Source organism: Rhea pennata, chromosome 3, assembly GCF_028389875.1.
Source record: "Rhea pennata isolate bPtePen1 chromosome 3, bPtePen1.pri, whole genome shotgun sequence".
NCBI lineage: Eukaryota > Metazoa > Chordata > Aves > Rheiformes > Rheidae > Rhea > Rhea pennata.
In genome coordinates this window covers 12,726,828-12,749,642 of record NC_084665.1, presented here as the reverse complement: position 1 = coordinate 12,749,642, position 22,815 = coordinate 12,726,828, and the positions used below count along the sequence as shown (strand labels likewise).

The 22,815-nt window shown below is 39.5% G+C and overlaps 1 protein-coding gene across 2 annotated transcripts in view; it reads left to right on the top strand.

Annotated features, from left to right (window-relative positions):
• The first annotated feature begins 1,092 nt into the window (after positions 1–1,092).
• The window catches only part of WDR26 (WD repeat domain 26), a 31,365-nt gene continuing 9,642 nt past the window's right edge, over positions 1,093–22,815 (top strand). For both annotated transcript variants that reach the window (XM_062571585.1, XM_062571586.1), the window contains exons 1-9: positions 1,093–1,720; positions 2,793–2,892; positions 3,010–3,066; positions 9,816–9,952; positions 10,806–10,903; positions 11,721–11,877; positions 16,529–16,667; positions 20,754–20,894; positions 22,208–22,327. In XM_062571585.1, coding sequence (XP_062427569.1) covers positions 1,380–1,720; positions 2,793–2,892; positions 3,010–3,066; positions 9,816–9,952; positions 10,806–10,903; positions 11,721–11,877; positions 16,529–16,667; positions 20,754–20,894; positions 22,208–22,327 — 1,290 coding nt within the window. In that variant the 5' untranslated portion in view covers positions 1,093–1,379. The remainder of the gene's footprint in view (positions 1,721–2,792; positions 2,893–3,009; positions 3,067–9,815; positions 9,953–10,805; positions 10,904–11,720; positions 11,878–16,528; positions 16,668–20,753; positions 20,895–22,207; positions 22,328–22,815) is intronic.

The window sequence follows — 22,815 nt, the reverse complement described above, 5'->3', positions numbered from 1 at the left end:
GGAGTACTTCAGCTCTTATGGGCAAACAGCTTTTGAGGCCTCTCAACAGGGCCAAGATACAGAACCCAGTTCAATTGCTCAGGCCTCCAGCAGCCTCGTCGTCTTCTCTGGTTTCATTCCCCTCAAGGATTTTGTCTCTTTATAGGCTTTTCCACTGGTCTTGGGCCAATAGCTTCCCCGCAGTCAGACTTCTTCAAAGCTGCACTCTGAAGAAAGCAGTGTTGTCAAAACTTACCCTGTTATCATGAGCTGGTGATACTCAGAGTTTTTAAAACCTCTGCTCCCAAAGGCAGATGATTAGACGTGAATCTCAGCTCAACTCAACGAAAAATAGCTGTTACTTCCCTTTGGGTTTTGGGGAAAAGCCTGAAAACAGCAAGGATGAACACCTCAGGCTCTCAAGCCAAATAAAAACGTCCAACCCGTCATTTTTTAGCGTATCAGGACTTCGCTCGGGCCGTGACTCCGGAGCACGCCGCGGGCGCGGGCCGGGGGCCGCACAAGGCCCCGCGCCGGGCGGCACCGGCACCGCGGCGAGACGCGCGTCGACCGGACCCCTTCCCAGCGCGGGCGAAGCCGGGGCGCTTCACCTGCGGGGCATTTCTGCTTTTAAATACGTGGAAAACAAATAAAAATAAAGCGTAGAGAAAAGCGGGCTGCTGCAGGCGATCACCGCAGCCCCCCGGGCCCCGCCAGGCGCGGCGCAGCGCGCTCCCACAGCGCGCCCCGCCGCGGGGGGCCCCTGCGGGGCGCCCCTATAGGCGCTGCCGCCCCTATAGGCGCTGCCGGGCGCCCCCCCCTCCCGCGGCGGCGGAAGTGAGCGTCGGGGGCAGTATAGGAATTTCCTGTGACGTCCCGGCGCGGACTCCATTAGGCTGCAGCTGGGCTGAGAGGCGACAACCCCGGCGGGCAGCGAGCGGAGCGGGCCGCGGGCGCCTGGGGCTGCCGGCCGGGGGCTCAGGGCAGCGGCGGCCGCCATCGCCAGCGGGAGCCCGGCGCGGGCGGCGGCGGCGGCGGCGCTGCTGCTGCCTCCGGCACCCGCGGGGGGGCACAGGGCCCCGCTCCCCCGCCCCTCGGCCCGCCGCCCCCCCGCCTCCCCCTCCTCGCCCCCCCGGCTTCCCACCACGGCCGCTCTCGGCGAGGAAACTCTGGCCTCCGCTTCCTCCTCCTCCGACTCGGACACCGGCGGAGCGTCCCCGCCCCCGCGGAAGAAAGCCCGGGCCTCCCCGGCGGCGGCGGTGGAGGGAGCAGGAGAGCCCGGGGCTTCCGCGGGCAGAGCAGGCCTCACCTCGTCCCAGTCCCCGTCGCTCCCCGCCGGGCTCGGCCCCGCCGCCGCCCCGCTCCGCGGCAGCAGCAGCAGCAGCAGCGGCGGCAGCGCCATGCAGGCCAACGGGGCGGGAGGGGGCCAGCAGCCGCCGCCGCCGGGCGCGGAGCTGGGCTGCCTGGGCGCCCAGAACGGCGAGGCCTCGGCGGGCCCCGCCGCCGGCGAGCAGCTGGCCCACGCCAACGGGCTGCTGCCCGCCGCCGCCGGCCCCGGGCCCGGGCCCGGCCTCGGCGTCAACAACGGCGTCCCGGCCGCCGCCGGGCCCGGCCCCGCCGCCGCCGAGCTGGGCGGCAGCGGCGGCGGCGGCGGCGCCCTGAAGAAGAAGAAGCGGCTCTCGCAGTCGGACGAGGACGTGATCCGGCTCATCGGGCAGCACCTCCACGGCCTCGGCCTCAAGTAAGTGGCGGCGGGAGCCCGCCGGGGCCGCCCCGCCGGCGGGGCGCCCGTGCGGGAGAGGGGGGCTGGCGAGCGCGGGGCCCGCGGGCGGCTGCCGGGTCTCGCCTCTCGGCTCGGGGGAACCTAACAGAAAACGGCAGTCAGGCTTTTATTTACTTAATTGTTCCTTCAGCTGCCCCCCCTGTAAATGGTGAAGGTCTCTGTAGCCTAGTTCTCCGTGTGTGTTTTTGATAGTCATCTCGTCTGTGGCCTAACTACAAGTGTGTTGGCCCTTTCTTAAAATCAGGGGAAAATAATCTTACAACGGAGAAGGGGAAATGTAAGAGCTTACTAAAAGAGTGACTCTACTCATAAAGCGAAAGCTAATGCATCATAATTTTGGAAGGAGCCTATACAAGTCCTGCAAAGTCTTCATGTAGCTGCTACAAAGGAAGTCCTCACAGCAGTGTGGAGTGGGTCGCTTGTAAAGAACTTGAGACATAAAATAAATCGCCCCTGACACAAGAGGCAAGTTTGCAGCAGCACATAACTCGTGACTGTTCATAGACGACGCCACAGTAAATAGGCTATTTTTAGTGTAAAAGGGGGAGGGATACAGGTTTGTGAGTTTGTTTATTGTATTTTAAGGAGCCAGTCCTTTAATACACAAGGAAGAAGAAAAAGTTCTGCCTGTTGCAGGTGTATTTCATGAGCAAGCCGTAATAGCCTTCATGTTGTTTTACTTCGAGGAGGAAGCATGGGGGGATCACTTACGGTAGTTAGTATGTTTATAGTCTATATCTTTCTTCATGAAGCCTGTCTTCTATCCAGGAGTGCCTATTTGTTGGGGGCTGATAAGTCACATGCTTTAGCAAAGCTTTCAAACTCATTGACAACTTGCTTTAGGCACAGGCAGTTGCTTACACATCTCAGGCAACTGAGATGATCTTTCAAACAAGTGTCTGTATCTGCTCATGGTATTCTTACTTTGTTAAAGTAACTTTAAAGTGTGGTAAACTGTTATCATAGGAGGCAGTATAATTGTGAGGGTGAAACTGGTCAGGTTTTTTTTTACACTGTATCTCTCCTGCAGCCAAACTGTTGATCTTCTCATGCAAGAGTCAGGATGTCGTTTAGAACATCCTTCTGCTACCAAATTCCGCAATCATGTCATGGAAGGAGAATGGGATAAGGTAATGTAGGGCTTGTAGGAATGTTTTAGCTGCTGTTTAAATTCATAGTATCTGTGAAAGAATTAGCAATCCACCATGCTTATATACTTTTTTTTTCCCCTATACCAATTTCTGCAGGCTGAGAACGACCTGAATGAACTAAAGGCGTTAGTGCATTCTCCGCATGCAATTGTGGTAAGAGGCACACTTTGACTATTTCAGAGCTCTATAGTTGGACTAATTGTAGTAATGTAATATTGCACTTTGGAGTTAGTCATTCGTAGTTCTTGTTTTCTTCTTTGTTTTAAGCTATTCACATGCTGTTTCAAAAGCCATACTTACTTTACTTTTTTTTTTATCCTTTTTTTAGGATGTGAGGTAGGAAGCCCAAAAGTCTTAAGACTAATGTTTGGTGCAGTGAATGATAAATTCTTGAAACATTCTGAACTGACAAAATGTAAATCCTGTAACAATCTAAAAATAGGTCAGTTTCTGTAGAAACTGCCTATTTTAAATGCTAATTTCAGATTTAAAATACTTCTACAAGATTTTTGTGTTTATTGGGATTAGACTCTCTTGAGGAAACAAAAGTTTGGAAATAAAATGCAATACTACTAATGGGAAGTTGGCAGCGTAATGGTATGTTATAATAATATAGTGGCTGCTATAGAGCATGAACAATACTGTTGTTTTTTCAGATGGCTTCTAGAGAGCAGATGTATTGGTATTGCTGCTTAGGTCTTTATTTAGGTATTTTTCTCTTTGGCTGGCTTTTCTTAGATAGGAATCTGGAAATAGAGGTTTGTAGATCCTGTGACTTGACAATTCTAATGTGTTTTGTTATGAATTCCATTATTTCGGGAAAGTGTGCTGACATACAGCACAAAGTGTTTCTTGGTTTGCTTTATCAGTCTCGAGATCAAAATAATTACCTAGCTGTCCTCTTCAAACGGTTTATTTTATTGTATTGAAATGTTTATTCTAATGAAATGAAGTTAGAACAACTATGGTCACTTAGGAAGAGAAAATTAGCAATGCTTTTTGAAGTGTCTGTGACTGTAAACAATGAAGAATCAGCTGATGGCTGCTTAGCTCTACTTCTAGCTGATTCATTTGTTGTCAAGACAATTTCCTGTCTGGTGGGGGAGGGAGAGAAAGAGAGAGAACAGGAAGTGAAGTAGGAAAAACAGATGTTTAACAAAACATCAGAGAATACTTGAGAAGTTTGCATTCTGTTCTGTTAACTAGTCAAAGCTTAATACTTCTTAATTAGAGTAGTATTTCAGTTTCTTCTTTCTCAAAGATATGATAAGTGTAAGATCTGCTGCTCAAATAGATTGGAATATTGCATGTAACTTTCAATACTTTGTGAAGCTTGAAAATATAAAAGCATTCTGTGTGGATAAGAATGCAGTTATTGGAGGCAAACTTTCTCATATTTCTAGCTTCTGAAGTTACTCAGTTTCTTCAGAGTATTCAAATGTGTGTTTTTTTTTTTTTTTTTTTGTTTTTGTTTTTTTCCTCCTAGAGTTGAGAGGGTTTATCTAACTACATATCAATGCTGTACTTTTCAGAAGAACTTCATTTGGAAAAAAGGGGACATCTTCCTTTTGTAAATCTGGAGGGCTCTGCAAGCACGTTCATTTCCTTTAAAAATGGTGTTTAACTGCTTAACAAACTTGGTGCAATACAAATGCTTTTTTTTTCCCTTTTTTAAAAAGACTGAGCTTCACCTGAACTAAGTATTTATTGATTCTTTTTCAAAGTTGTCCTCCTGTATCAAAACTTCATCTCAGTTAAACCAGATAATCTTATTAAATGTCTTAAATGTATTTCTTTGAAAGAAATCAGTATTTCCTTACGAAGCTAGGTGGACTTTGCTCTCGTGCACATATCCCCCCTGTCACCCCACCTTTGCTTCTTTGAACATAGTTGAGGTTATGTATGGGTATTAGTATAATCAGCTACTGGAAAACTAGTAAAAGACCATTCCAGGTAAGGTGGAATGCTTTGTGCTCTGTAGATAATCCATAGTGCAGTACAGTCAGACCTTATGAAAAGATGACAAATGTCTTGATTAGAGAAAGTCTAAACAGGATGATGTTGCAGATAATGCTTTAAAAACAGAAAGGAAGATTTGAATTTCTTGACTCTTAACCTGTTAATCATACTCTATGACTAGATGTCTGAAAAATGTGTGCATGCAAGAAGAATGGGTACCAAAAAGTTTAGATGACACAGAGTATTTAACAAAGCAGGGTGTGTGTGTGTGTGTATGCCTTTTTTTTTTTAATAGTTATAATGACCTGGTCAAAATAACCAGGATATACAGTTCCTTTTGAAATTTCTAGTCAATTAATGGGATTCTTATGTATTTTGAAAGTTCTGCCTCTGTTTTAATTTCCTTATTTCTGCAAAGTGCTGCAAGTCCTACATAAGAAAACAGTAAAGGTGAAATGGCTGATCTCAATCTGTAAACTTCTAATGAATTTTACAAAGCTGCATGTGGATGTGTTATGGAGGGGAGAAGATCCTATTTATTAGTAGTATAGTGTGCAATAAGTCATGTTTATTTCTCTAGTTTATAAGGTACAACTGTCTTGAGACAAGCTGTTAGAAAAGTTCAAAGTTGGGTCAAGTGTGATAACTGTTTTTTCTTGGGTAACTCTTACAAAATGCCAGCTCTGAGCCAGCCTAATATTTTGCTTTGTTTAGGGCTGCCCAAGCATATTATGGCATCTATCCTGGATAACTAGTTAAAGCTGGGAAGTAATCTGAGGATTATACCTCTCTAGTCAGCTAGAATATGTTGTCTTTTTTTAAATTTTTTTTGTTTACTTAAATGGCTTTCCCCAGGCACTGGAACTGTACAGCCCACAGCAGGCAGCAGAATGTGAAAAATGACCGAAGTGTTGTCATATGAGTGAAGTGCTCCACCTGCCTGTATGGTGTACCTTTTTGCTACCAGCATTAAAGGCAATGTCCACATTGGAATGGATTGCTTTTTAAGTGATGTGAATAGGTGTGACTGAAGCTTTGCTCATTTTTATAAAGGCCAGAATATTTTCTGCCTGCGTAGTAAATACAAGTTTTGGATTTTTTTTTTTTTTTTTTAGAGGTGCTTTCATCATCAGTGTTGTTGTTTTATAATATTACCGAATGAAATAATGGAAACTGGGATCTAAGTGCTGGAGGCTTAAGAATGGGTAGATAGCTTGTTGAGTGCCTGTCTTAAAACATCAGCTGATAAATTCAGTATGTTTTTTGACTACCTTTCTCATTTCAAAGATTTCAAAATTTCTTCAGCCATGTTTGCTTATTTAATTTTTGAATTCTTAACTCTTAGTACAATAACAAAATTATTGTGGAATTTATTTTTGATCTGCATATCTTAACAACAACCCTAATTCTAAAATTAGGTCCTGTGTGCCTTAGTCTTTATACTACTGAAGACTTGCTGCTGTAACCAGTGATCAGAATGGCCCGTTTTCTTGACTCTGGTAGGGTACATGTCCTATTATTTTCCCAATCGTAAGTATTGTTGAGGCTTTCAGCTTAACTACTTAGTGCTGGTGAATCATGGTGTGAGCAAAATTTTCTAGAACTTACAGTTCTACAAAGGATCTTTCTACCAACAATTAGAATGATAAAGGAGCAAAATACTAAACCTCTACTTTAGTAATTTAAGGCTGTAGTTTGGAGAAAGCATAAGACTAGTATTACATTTTAAAGGGGAAAAAAAATTCTTGTAATTATATTAAGCCTGTTTTAGCTTTGCCCAAGGCTCATCAGAGGTCCAGCTTTATGCTTGATTGATAGCTTCTGGAAGCAGGCAACACACTTTATCTTCATCCTCTCTACACTTCATCCTCATCTTCAGTTGAAAGACAGGATTAGGTGGTCGTAACTGAATGAAGACAGACTGTTGTGGTGAAACTGTTGCATGGGATGCTTCCGTAGGTTCTGTAGACTGAAGAGTCTTTGCTGTGAGCTAAACAACTGTAATATCTTGGTTCAGCAATGAAGATTGTTCACTAATGATGTTAAATCTTCATTGCAGACACTGAAGTGATAAATACCAGGCACTTGTGTTGTACATGGTGTCAGTCAGATTGTAATAGTTCTTATTTCTCTTCATTGGAAGGCAGTTAGAGAATATGGAGGAGTTAGCAGTATTTGTAGGTATGCTGCATCTGCTTAGTTTTATACTCTTCTGTACTATTTAGATAATGACTTTTATGCTTTTAGTCTATAATTGTCAGTAATGTGAACAGGTTTTTTTTTTTCTTCCATGAAGTTGTTTGATTAGGAGAGATGTACTTTAAATGGTCGTGTCTACCCTGAGAAGGCAGTATTGGAGATAATTAGCAGAACTGTCAGTATGGGCTATAAAAGTAGTTGAGAGAAAATGAAGACAAAATTCAGTTTGTCAGAGAAATCTGTTCCTCAGATAAGAGGCAATGATTGCACAGAAATATTTTCTGATTGGTGGGAGGGAATGAATGTCCTAACATCAAAAATGACTTGACATGCAAAATCAGTGGAGTCTGGCTTCTGCCTTAAGGAATCTGTATTTGTGGTGTTAACTGAGTGTGCTGGTTGTAGGGCAAGTTTTTGGAGCATTTAGCAAAATAGCTCAGAAGATGTTTCCCTACGAACATCTTACTGTAATCCCTGCATTTTTGTTACAGATGAGTAAGAATTTCAAACTACTAATCTCTTATTCTAATTCTCCATTATGCTTACAGAAGTCTTGTATGAAGTGTTTTTTGTGTTGTTGTTCTAGAGGCTTTTGTTTTCCTGCTATGGCAAAGTCATAAATAGTGTTGATGACTTTGCTTGGTAAGTGTGCTTTCTCACTCAAAACTGAGATTACACCTTTTTGGATGACTTGGCAAGAGCATACTGCTTGGTAATTTTATTTATTTATTTTTATTTTTTTAATGCTTCCATGGAATTGTTGGGATTGGCAGTATGAAAGCTCTACTGTGTGGATGTAGTTTTCCTTTTGCTTTTTTCCCCCGAAGAAATTAATTTAACGTGCCACATTCTAAAATTAGGGTCAGAGAAGGAATAACTAGATACAGAGTTTATCACATCTGAAGGAAAGCCAATATGAATTTAATAAATACTACATGCCATGACTAGGGAGGAAGAATTGGGAGGAAGCATATGTTGAGGACTATTTTTGGATGTTGGTGATCATCAGTATCGGCTTGCCAAAATGAGTGAAAAATGGAATGTGACTACAAACTGAGCAGCTCCATGCATCCTTCTGAGCACGTGCACAGTTGGAGGACGCTCGTATCCCTCCTGTTGCTTGCATATAAGCAAGCAAAGCATGGGGACTGCTGGCTTAGTGCATGGAACCAACTACTGAGGTTTTAGATAACTGAGTAAAAGTAATTAAACATTAACCTTTGGGATTTTTTTTTCTTTTCACTCTCTATATGTTGGAACACCAAAATGTGATATCTCGCCTTGGAAAAATTGTACAGTTGTGTTCTGTTTTCGTATATAGTTCTAAAATTCTAAATACAAATAGACTGACAAGCTGGATCAGGAATATAGTACAAGTTTGCTTATTGTGTACAGGGCAACAGAAATGTTTGAATATAAATCACCTTCACTATGTAATCTTTTATGCTTCAGAAAACTGTGTGGTAAGTTAGTAGCTTTGTATATGAAAACTTTATAAAGTATAGCTTCTTTTGAAGAACTGAACATCTTGAAGTTAAAAATGCCTTATTTTCTAACTCTGGGATTTTACATACAGTAAACTTTGAAAAACTTTTATACAAGCTTTAATAGGGCAGGACTGTATTAAACTTCTCAATTATGCCTTTACTTAAGAGGGCTAGCAGAGTGCTCAAAACTATCAAGTAAACATTGACCTAATATGAGCATGAAAATAGTGAGGTGCTTGAGATCTGATGCAGCAAGCAAAACTGGTGGTTGAACTGGTGTTGTATGCCTTAGAAAAGCAAATTTTATTTGCTATACTTAATTTTCATTTTGTTTTACTGATATGTTCAAGAATATGCCTTTTTTTTTTTTTTTCTTAACCTGATGAGTCTTGTGGGCCAGGGATATCTTCTCCTTTTGAAAACTGCTAGCAGTAATGAAGATGTGCAAACATAGAATAGCTGGTTTCATCTAGAAACAACCAAAGTATCTTTGTAATAAATTGCTACAATCAGAAATTCCTGGGACTCTAGGATTTGAAATGCAGTATTCGAATGCCTTTTTATCCACACACATTAGTTGATAGCACAGTGGACTTGATTTAATGAAAAAACTTATTCACTCCTACTTCATACATTTCCTTCCATCTTATATTTCTGAGAAATGAAGAAAAGTGAAGCAAGCCTTAACTATAGGAAGTTATTATTTCTGTGTTCCTGAAAAATGGTAAAACAACCTAGGAAAACAACTTAACTTGGAACTACAAAACAAGACCTCAGGCAGTGCTAATTTGTTGTTGCCATATTTATGCAGCTATGCAAACAACCAATGTCAGCTCCTATGTAAGCAGTATGAGAAGCTGTTGGGTTGGCCTGTTGTGTTCTGTGTTGTCACCTAGAGTTAAATGTGATCAGTTGCTTTGGGCTTTTAGCTTAATAAGCATGAGATTGGGAGTCAGGTTTGAAAAATGGGGGCTGAAGAGGGTGTAGGTGTGAAACTGAGAGAAGTTGAAGGGGGAAATCTGAGGAATATGGTAGGGAAGATATGTGGAACCCCATAAGGCAGGAAGAAATTCATGGATAACTTAACTTAATTGCTGCAAAGTTGTCAAACCCAGTGAAAAGAAATTAATGAAACAACATATAGCTGTATTTCTGAAGGGCATAGTAGAATGGTTTCTACTGTTCTGTTTAGGCTCAAACGTTTTCTGAAACTTCAGTCAACCTTTTTCCCCTGACTGCTGCTTTCTGTCATGTCAGAGGATGAAGTTTTTGCTGCTGCAGCAGAAGTACCTGGAATACCTGGAGGATGGCAAGGTCCTGGAGGCACTTCAAGTTCTACGCTGTGAACTGACACCACTGAAATATAATACAGAACGCATTCATGTCCTCAGTGGGTAAGTGTTTGGCCTTTGAGAGCTATTTCTATGGAATTTTCTAAGGAATTATATAGCTTGGGAGAAATATGTCCTGGTTAGTATTTTCTAGTCTTTAAAATACTGAAAAATAGCCTATTGGAGTAACTGTGAATAAAACGGTGTCATCACAAAGATGAGGCATTTTCTCCCATCTCTAGGCCTGGCTGTATTCTTGTTGAAATTGATGGAAGAACTCCAGTGAAGAGAGATGCTTTCTCTATGTGCCTTTTTTAATGGCTTTTTTTTCCCCAGCAACTTTACTGATATTTTTAAAAACTCAAAATTTATTAAAGCTATTATCCTGTTGATTAATGTACTATAGTGAGATATGCTATCTAAAATAGTGAGTAAAGAAAAACATTCAGTAGACAATGTTCTGTTTTAGATGAATGAAAATAACTTGTTTATGATTTACTTTCATAGTACTGGAACCCGAATTAATACATACACATGTATGGTCATCTGTTTTTGAAAAGTATTAATATGTCATCTTATAACTGAATAAGTATACTTAAGTAGGTAAATATAACTTGTTCTGTTCTTTGGTTTCATCTTCCCTAAAATGTGTGTGTGTGTGTGTGTGTGTGTGTTGGGGGGGTTGTTCTGGGATATTTTTGTATTGGCAGTATGTAGACAGCTGTTCCAAAAAGATGTGTGGCTGTGTGGAATAGTTCCCTGCTTTTGTTCCTATCGGTCTAAGTCAGTTAATTTCAGAATACTTTGAACTAGAAACAAGAATGTTGTGATATATCATGCTTAAAACTGGAAGAATGATTCTAGAAAGACTTGGACTGTTAGTGTGTGTGCTCTTTCCTCCTTTTCTTTCAAACAGGTATCTGATGTGTAGCCATGCAGAAGACTTGCGTGCAAAAGCAGAGTGGGAAGGGAAAGGAACAGCTTCCAGATCTAAGCTTTTGGACAAACTCCAGAGTAAGAAGTTCTAGTGTTTAGAACTTAGTCCCATCTTTGTAAGTCTAGTATGATATAACTGCATATCTCAGGGAACTGTTTTAGTTACGTTTGCCTGTTGGTGTTTCTGTAGCTCTTAGTTAGTGAGGATGAGTGTATGTGATTTTGGTCTTCTGTATCTTAATGTTGTCTCTGACAGTCTGGAACAGCAGCTTTCACTTCTTAGCTCTGTTGTATGCGTGGTCTTTTTTTTTCTTTTTCCTTTTTATGCCAGTTATTCTGCATATGTAAAAACTAAGTGTCCTATAACCGCCCTGATACTAGTACAGTCTTAGACCAGTATCAACTAGGGTTTATGGTTTCTCCTCTCAATTCCTTATGGCTGGTGTAATATCATGGATTTTACATATATGGACTTAGTGTTCAGTATGTTGGTAGTATTGTTCTCAGTTGAGAATCCCTCAAAAGAACATGACTGATATTGTTGTGTTTCATAGTTTTACGGATTTTCTTAAATATGGTTTTGATTGAGTTCATAAAAATGATGCTTGTTGGCCAGGGTGACATACTATAACTACAAACATCTTGTGTACAGCTCTGCTTTCCAAAAGTTCATTCTTCTAGTTTCATATCTGTAGCTATAGACTTTATAAGCTATGTACACTCTCATAGCATTTCCTGTAGCTGTAGACTTCATAAGCTATGTGCACTCTTGTAGCACTTCCTGTAGTGTGTGAGTTTTAGTTACTGAACTGTCTTCCAAAAATACTTGGATTAAAATATGCTCTTACTTGTAACTTTGTTTTGTTTTTTTTTTCTTTTAATAACTTTCCTAAAGCATACCTACCCCCGTCAGTGATGCTTCCTCCAAGGCGTTTACAGAATCTGCTTCGTCAGGCTGTGGAACTACAACGGGATCGGTGCCTATATCATAATACCAAACTAGATAATAACCTAGATTCTGTCTCGCTGCTTATAGACCATGTTTGTAGTAGGTAAGAAACCCTTGCTGCTTTTAAGATAGAGAGCAATATCTCTTTAAAATAATCATTTTGCACTAAAGTAATCTAATTGCACCTAGTGTTTAAAGGAACAGGAATACTGTTCTGGTTGGGTTTAGTGGGGGTTGACTGAGAAAAGCCATGTTTATTAAACAACTGGGGGAGGGAGAAAGTGTAGAGAATATGTGTACAGAAGACTTCAATAACTGGCTATGGGATATCAGGGTCAGAACGAGGCTTTAAAATTTTTATCAGGTGCATATGAATAGAATATATTGCTATGCTAAGCATTAAGCACTTGTTGCTTATAACTTTGGGCAGCTAGTCTGTTTGTTTATCAATACCCAATTGCTGTGTTATAACTGGAGAATAACTAACATGTTACTTATGCAGACTGTCTTAAAGCTCGGTAGGTTGTAGAGAGCCTACTAAAGCCTACTTTCTGATGTCATGTTTCGTCTTCAGTTCTTTAGTGATGCATTTTTTTTAGATACAAAGTAAAATGGAAATGTCTGCTGAATGTTTCTGCTCTGTTTCATCTAATATTTAGTATGACTGATATAAAGCACTATTTTCTCAAATTTATAAGGGTATAAGCATTGAACACTTTTACGTATGTATTGGTTCTTAAGACTATTTGGATTTTTTTTTTTTTAATAAGAAACCAGTGCTGCTTCTGATCCTTAAAAATGAATACTGCAGTAGAGATCAGGCAGGAAGATTTGTTTGTAACAAATGTCCGACTTGAATAGTTTTCTTCAGCTGGTGAAAACTCAGTTGAGGACCTAAAATCTCACTGTTCCCGGTGTTGCTTTTGTAGAAAATTGCTGTGCATGATGTAATTAGCGATTAGGGATTGAAGGCTGTTAGCTACAGGACACCTGGAAGGTACCTGAGTGATACCCTTATGTGCTTCTTGGTGTAGCAAGTTAACACGCTACTTGGTCTTGTAGGGAAGCCTTTTTTCATGTTCATCTGAGGAAGTTAAGTACTTCAATTCCTGTCTGATAAACTTGCTTTTAGAAACTTTCTGAACTCCAGTTGCTTTCATTTCTATTCTGAAGTTACTTGGAATCTGTTTTTAAAGGCAGACTTTCATAGTACTTCGTAGTAGCCATGTTTAAGTTTTTTAAATTAGTGTCTTTGGCACCTTAAGTACTTGAGTAACTTCTCAGACTATTGTCTAGCTTGCAGTTTTGCTACATCTGATTCACGTTATTGCAGCAGTTTCTTGTGTGTGTGGACATGACTTTCCAATTTTAAGAGCTATTGGAGGTGACGAGATACAGGAATTGTGGCTCCCCTGCTTCAGAAATGAGTCTTAAAATTAGACTAATTGCAAGTAGTGATTTAATTTTAATCTTTCTACAAGTACGTAAATAACACTTGATGTCTTCTAGCTGGTTTGTGATTAATCAAACCCCAAAGAGCACTTAAACCAACTGAAAAACATGTTTTACTGAAGACAAACTAGATGGTCAGAACTGGATATAAAAGATACTATATGCAACAAATTTGAATTTGGATTTTACCCATCTGAATCTACTTGTGACATAAGTTTGGCCAAGGTGTTTTTCACCTAATATGGTACACCCTAGGCTAGCACATCTGGTATGTATGTGTACATACTCATGACTATAATCTTTCCCCCCCCCCCAAAAAAAAATAATAATAAAAAAAAGCAAAACTAAGGCTTCCATTCTGTCCTCAACTCAACCTATTGTACCTACCTATTGCAGGGGTCTGAGATCAGTTTGTGGTGCGCTGTACATGCTGCAATGCTTGGGCATAATGAGGTGAGTTAAAGACAGTGGAAGCCAAATTTTGATTAAACTGACGGAAGTAACAATAGTCTAATAGTTCTGACAATTAAAGTTCTGTAATGCTTAAATGATAAAACACTGACAACTTGCACATTTGTGAGTTGAGACTAATCTGCATTGAACTTCTGGCAATATTTTGCTTGAGCATGCTTGAATTGCACTAATGGATAAAATGTTGAACTAAAACTTAATTGCTTGGTAAGGGTGGGAGGTAGGAGGGAGCAACTGCTGACAGTGAAGGTGAGGCTTTTTCCACCTTATTTTGTCTGAGATCATGATAATAGAGAATAAATTAGGGTGATTAGTTAGTTTTTTGTTTATCTTGAGAGCTTTAAGGCTAGTCGTCTTCTATGGAATTCCACCCTCCTCTTTCTTCCATGTAAATGCACTTTAGTGTATGTTTAGAAACAGACATTGAAGCCCAAGTGCTACTTTTTAGGTACTGGGCTAATGTAGCATTTTCAAAAAAGAACTGTTACAAAAATTGAGGGTCAAACCTTTCATTGTATGTACCAGGAACAGAGAAGCAGCTGTTTAAGATTTAATTTAGAATTTTGAACTTCTGTAAAAAGAGTAACTGATGACTTTTAGAAACTTGATATCAGTATACGAACAGCATGATTTAATTAATTGTGCTGAGCAGAATAATTTGTAATGCAGCGCTTGGGGGAAGTAAAACTTCTTTATGCAACAGTAATACCTAATTATCTAAAATGGAAGCAGTTAAACTACAATATTCAGTTACTTGTTTTGAGACTATGAAAGGTTTACTTTATATAAGCTTTACTACCTCTAAAGTCAGACTTACTGGATTATATGCTTCATTAGTTCAGAGAACTTTTTGTGAGAGCGCTCTGATTTGACTGTATTGGGATGTGTCTGCAGCAACTATACCAGCTATACCCATTATCTTTTTAGGGATGTAAAGACCACCTTACTGTGAAGACTGTACTGTGGCATTATATGGCTTCTTTTTTTAGGTCCTTAACTTGAGGGGGGTTTTTTTGTTTGTTTGTTTAAAATGCAAGAGTTGCTTGAGTTTTCTTCAATAAAATATACTAAAAAGGCTTTTGTTGGCACTATGTGCCCGCTGTACTTTGTGTGATTTAGGGATAAAGATTCTTTCACCTTCTAGAAGCAATTGCAGCTCTAAAGAAAAGCATTAATTTACCAGAATATAGTTTAATAATGAAATGCTCTTCCTGTAGGAGCACAGATTTGTTTGAGAGTTTGCCTACCTCACTCTAGGCCCCAAGAAATACAGTCTCTATCATGGATGCAGCTTTTTAGCTTTTGCTCGGTGTCGTTGCAGTGGCAACTAGACAACTCCTGGTCAGCTTCAAGCAGGAGCAGAACAGGCTTGTGTTTCTGTATGAAAGAGAGAGCAGATGTACCCAAGGAAGCTGAGTACCGATGTGTATAAGTGTGCTTTGTTTATCCTCCCCTATCGTAAGACAGAGCGTAAGGTGTGGTATGGTTGGTCAGTGTTGCCTCAATGCTCTTTCAACATGGAACTACCAAGTTTCCTCTAGTAGAAGAAAACCTAGTGAGAAGATACAGTTGACGTATTAAGCAGAACTTTTTCTGGTAGGAAGTAGTTTTCCTTGTGTCTCTAAGCCTGGTATGTCCAGATTTTGTTTTAAAATGAAGTTGAATGAAGGTGAGTCTTTTTTGGCGGTTTGTCTCCGATGTTAGGAACAACTATATGCCAGTGCAGTGTTTCTTTGTCACAGTAGTACCTTTGTACCTTTGTGTCCCATCACAGGCTTGTTTAGCCCTGCCATGCTGGGCACCATAAACACTTGGCTTAAGGCCAACCCCCTCAAGGATCCCTACTGCTTAGGAAAAACCATGAACAATTAGGCAGTGCTTTTTAGTGTATTGAAACAACAAACCTGTAGTAACTGCAGTGTTGCTTATAAAAGCAGTTGTCTGTTCTAAAAGCCTATGCTTGTTTTAAAATAGTGTTCAAATTCTTGTATAATGGACAGCTTATAAATAAAATAACTTCTTTCCAGTTTTTACCTAAACTTATTGTTTTGACTGTTAGCTTTTTCTTGGTGTGCAACTGGAAGATTTCTTTTCTTGGTGTTTAACTAGAAGATTAAATATTAGCTACAGGGAAGTAGTTGACTCTTCTGTTTCAATAGTTTAATGTATCATATAATATTTAGTTTGATAAGCATTTGATGTTGTACAAAATGCTGTGGACTTTGTGAAGAGAAAAAAGTTCTGGTTGAAAGTTCATAATGGTGGTCTTGTTAGTTATGCTTAGATGCTGTATGCGGTGCTCTGCAAAGAAAGTTGGGGGGGGAAATCATAAAGAATGCAAAAATCCCTAACTTATTGCAAGATCACAATCAAAAAAAATAAGTGTTTTATTCAACTTTTACTTAATCTTTTCTACAGATCTGGCAAAACATAACTAATTAAATATTTGCAGTAATTTTACAGGTAATGCACTGAATGTTTCCTGTAGGACTCGATGAGGTTGGGACTGTAGTACTTTCTATGCATCACAGGAGTATAGGAATAAGCTGTTGCTGTCTTTAAAGGGTCATTTTTATTCCAACCTACATGAAAGCATAATGAATTATGTGAGAATTACATGAGAGTAGCTCTAAGCTTTTATAATTAGTTACAATCACTTGGCAGCCTGGCCTTTTTACCACATAGGAAACTTCATCCTGTACTTATTTGAAGCAGCTGCTTTTTTAAACTGTCTGGTTTCGCGTCTAAATACTTTCATAAATCTAGTTATTTATCTGACTAGGTCTTGCTGCTTTCCTAAGCTGTTTAATACATCCTTTTCTTTTCCTCAGGAAACAGTTCCCGTGCTACACACAGCAGATACTTACGGAGCACTGTAATGAAGTGTGGTTCTGTAAATTCTCCAATGATGGCACTAAACTAGCAACAGGATCTAAGGACACAACTGTTATTATATGGCAGGTTGATTCAGTAAGTGTGCAACGTATGTTAAAGTGTGCATGACTTGTCTTTCCCTCCCTACTTTCTCTCACTAGGATGGCTTGTTTTTTTTTTAATTTTGTAGGACAGTCTAATACTTACTGTAGCCCAGTGGTTAGGGGATTTCTCTAGGTTGTGAAAGATGGAAGATCAGTCTGGTGCAAGTTAGCTAAGGAAGACTATTGAAAACCAGATGCCTGAATGTAAGAGGAGTTCTAGTGCCTGAACTGTCGGCTGCTTTGAGGCAGGAATTCCCTGTGCCTCTAACCAGCATCGCTGGGTAGAGCCTACTGGAGCCCTCCAGGGAAGCTTCACAACTTGAAGGCCTTGAGGAGGAATTACTGGGTGAGAGTGGAGGGAGGAATATGGCAGTGAGCAGAAATGGCCTTTTATTCCTTAATGCTTTCTTCTAAATCGCTATTTAATAAGAATACTTCTGATGTAAATGCATTACTAACCTTTTTCCACATGTTTTTTATCCTGTTACTACTAATCTGCTTGACATTAAATGCTTTAGTCCATTTCACCATTTGTCACATTATGAGTAATAAAACGGTGTGTGCTGAGCTAAAACTGCATCAGTCTACCACTTTATGCTAGTTGCCATTTTATAATCTGCCATGGCTTGAGGTGAAGATTTAAGCACCTATCAGAATCTACTGATGTATCAAAGTATATTCAGTCATTTTCTTATAGGTTGCTTTTCTAATTTTTGATACTAACATTGGCACTGTTCCTCTTACCCTACAGCTACAAAAAGATTTATTTTTCATATATCTTTCCTACTTGTGTATATTACTATGTAAATAAAAAGTTTAAGCAGTGAATCTAAGACTGTTTTAATTGACTCTGATAGAAATGGGGTGGAAGTATGTCCATGTTCCATAACTGAAAACAGTTAATAAATCTGAGCATGTGCACACAATTTCTGAAGTTGTCGATGCTTATAAAACATGATCAGAAATAAAATTTAGTTTAACCACATGTCTGCAAGCTGGTGTGATACACAGGAGATGAAAGATGTTTGCAATCCCATAGAGTGTGTTGTTTGTGGGGTTTTTTTTTTTCTTTGTTTTTAAGAATTTGAGAGCTGAAGCTTATCCTTTTCTCCCACTGCAGCTTAGGAAGCTGTATAATATGACTCCCTTTGCTATTGCTATTAAGAAAGATGGAAGAAGTTAAAACTCTTCCATGTGCGTAGTTGTTATACAGATCTTGGGAGGGAAAAAAAAAAAAAGCAATGAGTGCTATAGATTCTTCAGGCATGGTGCTGTTGTGGTTTGCTGCTGGAGCTAGCGTGTTCTGAGTTGTGAGATGAACAGCAGCATTATCTGACTCTTGTAGTATAGTTAGGAAATCATCTGCTTTTATTTTTGCTGTGCTTCCTAGGTTGGCTTGTCACTTGATAGCAGAGGCTCACCTTCCTTTATATTTGTTTTTTAATACCTAGCATCTCAATTAGAAAATGTTACAGTGAATTGTTAGCTAACATCTAGTTAATCAAACAAAAATAAATGTTTTGTGAATGTTTCAGACTATCTATACTTTTGGCCATGGATTGCTAAAGGAACAAAATCTCTAAGTAGTTGGTAGGAAAGCCACAGAAAGAATTTTAGCTTTTTGGTTTTCAGTACTTTCAGATAAAACTTAATGCTTTCAAGAAGGCAGCCTTCTAAATGATATTAGGCCACATAACTCAAATTGTTTATTTTCATACTTGCCAGAACATATTTTTCTCATTTCCTGCAGCAGTTGTTGACAATATCTTTTGAACCATAAATTTTATCAAGTTTCTAAGGATTTAGATTTTTAGGATTTCTCTAATTTGGGTATATAGGCTATAGGAAAACATCCTTCAAACTCTGCCTGGGCTTATAAGGGGCAGGGCACAGTTTTAGATTAATGTTGTTCTTTTCCAGACTCCATAACACTTCATGTATGAGAATTCTTCATTTCTTCCTTTCTTTCTCCATTCTGTCCTTGTGTGTAATGACACTACTGCCATGAGTTATTTTCTTCTTGACTCTGCTGGGTTGTCTCTAACCTATGCTTCCATTTTCATTTTCTTTTTCTCATTTCACTATTCTCATGCGGATTAAGCAGCGTTAAATCATATCTTAACTGAACTAGGTTTGTGTATGGAATGCATTTGGGCTCTAGTAACTCTAGAGCCCAAAGGGTGGGCACAGGACACTCATCCCCTTGTCCGCCACGCATCCTCTGTGAGAGCTCTCCTTTAACTTGTTCTTTCTAGGAATCTTTCCTTCTTCCTGCACTTTCTAAGAGCTATGGTCAGTTTTTTTGACTTCTTGGCCAAGGAGGTAAACTACTGCAGATCTAAGCTGATTTCTGAATAGTTTGGTTTAGCTGCTTCTACATATGAAAAACTGGGAGGCTGTAAGAAAGAAGTTCTGAGATTTCTTTTGGTGGAGACTAGGAATTAAATTGACTGTTTGCCCTTCTTTCTTCTCCCTGCCCCCCCATACATCAACTGTTTATTTTCGTGAGGGCAAACATGGCATTGCACGTTGCAGTTACTCTGTACTTGGAGATAAGTATGAGAGCAGCTTGAAAGAAGACTTTCACGGCTGTTACTACTCAGAATGCATCTTGTTCCTCGTGAGGTGCAGGAAGTGACAGGTTCCTTCAATTAATCCTGACCTGAAAAGAAATACAGCAGTCACAGGCAAGCTCCAGGATGTGAGATGATGTTAAGTATGATTCTGTTTCTATGCAGACCAGTTCAGCTAGAGACAGATGGCAGTGTCTAATGCAGACCAGGAAGAATATGCAGAGTGCAAAGAAGAGCCTTGAAGAGGTCCATTCGCTTGTCTGTTTTTCCTCTGTGCATTGAAGATTGTTTGAAGATTCTTCTGAGGAATCTAATTTTTCTAGCCAGCAGAACCATCAAGGCTGCAGGCTGAGATGTACAAATCCTTCGCAGCTGATTCTCCTGAATCAGTCCCTTGTGTCACTGCTGCTCTATTGACAGTGTTCTTTGCCTTCAGAATCTCAACTTAGGAGGAGCTCTGTTGGTTAATGCCAAAACAAAACAAAAAACTGCTTGAGAAATAAAGCTAGATCTTCAAAACGGTCAGACTCTTGAAAAGAAGTAGGCAATACAACCCTCCCCCTCAAAGACAGAAAAAAAAATCTACTTGCCCTTTTCCAAGAGGTTTATTTTCTATATTTGTGTGCTGTTGAAAGTGTCAGTACTAATACTGAACTCAGTCGTGTTCTGTACTTGGAAAGCTGTTACATGGTTGTTCCACGAGAGCTAGCTGGCACTACTTACCTTGATGACAAGCTGCTTGAAAGGCAAGTTCTTTAGACAAGGCATCAGTTGAAGAGTTGTGGCACAAAGGTGATAACGAGATACTCTGAATGAACAAAGTATACATATATCTCTTCTTCTGCTAAATCTAGCAGAAGAGATGGACGGCTTGCTGTAGGCAGCACTTCTGAAATAAGAACACCACTCAAGCTCTTAATACTTTTCCATAAAGCCTCTTGCTTGACCAGGACACACAAGATACCTTCAGTTTATAAAAGTGCAGCAGTTAGAGGTTTTTCCTTCTGAGCATTCATGAAGGTTTTAGTTATTAGCTCTGCTACTTAACTGTAGCAGGTTTCTAGCATGTGCTGTACTTTTAAGGAAGTAACTTAATTCTGTAAACTGTGGATAATTGTACTTTACTATTCCAGCAGATGTGGAGACTTATTCTAGCATACAAGATTCCTGTAGTATCAAATGTTATCTAATGGACAAACTGTGTGTACAACATCATTTTGGGAATTTCACGTTTAGAATTATGGAAGAGCAGAACAGAATATTTAGTATTTTTGCTTTGCATGCTTTGCTTTCTTTTTATGGCTCTACTCAGTAAGCTAGCAACTACTTTTTGAGTAAGAACAAACTTGTGTAACTTTTTTTTTTTTTTTTTTTAATAAAGAAATAAAGGCAGGTGCCAAGTTGCACAGTGCAAACTTCTAATGCTGTGCTTGGATATACTGTGCATGTGAAATCTCGTAGGAGTTCATTTGCATTATCTTGACAGAATCTTTCTCTTGTTTCAGGATACTCATCAGCTAAAACTGCTTAAGACATTAGAAGGTCATGCATATGGGGTCTCTTATATTGCTTGGAGTCCGGATGACAACTATCTTGTTGCCTGTGGCCCAGATGATTGTTCTGAACTTTGGCTCTGGAATGTACAAGTAAGTGGTGCCCAAGAGTAAAAATAAAATTTCGTGGCCAGCCTGCTGATTTTGTTCAAATATTTAAATATGTAACTATAAAGGAAGTCACTTCAGAAAGCTTGCTGTACACAAGTGTGAATATAAAGAAGAGACTGATCTTTTTTTTTTCCTGTTCTGAAAAATGAAAGCAAACTATGATAGCCTACAAATTCTCTACTCATAACGTTAGTGTATCTGGTTATTAATCATTTTTGAGAAGAGATGAATTAAATCTGTAGAGCCTTAGAGAGGCTTAGAGAAGAGAATAACAGAGGAAACTAATATAGAAAAACAAAAGCCAGAAGTATTATCTAAAGGGAAGCAGTGTCACTTACTGAAAAATTGAACAAGTAGCAAAAATAAAAGTCAAGGTATTTTTCACCTTGTGTAATCCTACCAGTGATATTAAAGGAAGGTCCACAGAGGCTTAAATTCGCAGTTTCAGAACTTTCTTTCAATCAAGCACTACAGAATTTCCTGTGTGAGTTTGAAAATCCTATTTTGCTGTTGATTATTATGGGCAGCTGAATTGATGTAAAGGCTTCCCCTGCCTCTGTTGCTGGCTATATAACCTCTCTTATCCTGTCTTGGACTCTGAACTAATTTAGCTTCCTAAAACAAATGTATTTTTCTTTTTTTTCAACCTTTGAATACTTTTTTGCTGTTTTAATTAATTAAATTGGCTTAGTGAAGAGCACCAGAGCTGACACAAGGGAGAAGAAATAAGTTCTTACTGTTTTTGCAGCGGTAAGCCATTTATTGTCACTCTCTGTCTTGTGAAACAGTAGCATTATAATTTAGGGATGAAGGTTGAATTTTGGCATGGAGAGCTTCAGCTCAGGAAGGAGAATGTTTTAAAGACTGTGATACTCCCCTTTTAACTAAAATATATTTTTATCATCTCTGTAGTTCTTTTGGTCTCCTCCTGCTTCCTCATTTTCCATATTTTCCTCATCTCTTATTGCTTATCTCTTACATTTTCCTCCAACTTCTTTTAATTCCTTTTTAATCATTTTCTTTGAGTTTTCTGACACACCTGCTATGTACTTCGTCCCTCTTAATTTGAGCCACAAAAATAACCAATCCCTAAATCAAATCTGAGGTCACAGAAGTGACCTTCTTACTAAGCATTTCAATAGTACTCATAGATCCATGTTTCTTTTTAGTTCTAATTAATGTGGTGAAATGTTTGTGCCTCCAAACACTGAGTGTGTCAGGTGAACTTATCCATGCCTTTGGGGAAAGGGTTCTCCTGGGTGGTATAGGCTGTGCTATCTTCGTTTATTTTCCAGACTGGGGAGCTGAGGACAAAGATGAGCCAATCTCATGAAGACAGTTTAACAAGTGTCGCCTGGAATCCTGATGGGAAACGCTTTGTGACAGGAGGTCAGCGGGGACAATTCTATCAGTGTGTAAGTACTCTGCATCTGTCCCATTGAAAACAAAGCTAGAAATCTTTTTGTCACAGTCAAAACTTAGATAAATATTTTTCAAGGCTTTCTTGCTCTTTGTGTGTGTTTGCACATGTAAAAATTAACTTAATCTTCACAAATTGGAGTTTATATATAAATTAAAAAAAAATAGGATCCTTTGTAATTCAAGAGAAGCAGTACATTAATGCTAATGTTCCAGCAGTGCTTTATTTTTGTAGTGGTTAGAAGGGCTCAAGCAGCTCTTACAGAGATATTATTCTGCTGAAGAGAATTTGTGGACTGTGAATCTTTTTGCATAGCTGCTCTGGAAAATACATTAACTAAAAAACAGTGCCCTTGTCCACAAAAGTTGTGTATTCCGTAGAATTTTGATTATGGCATTCTTAGTTTTCACATGCTATCCTTGCTTAGCATAAATGGAAATTCAAAAACAGAAATCTCATTACTTGAGTAGTGTTAGTTTTGAA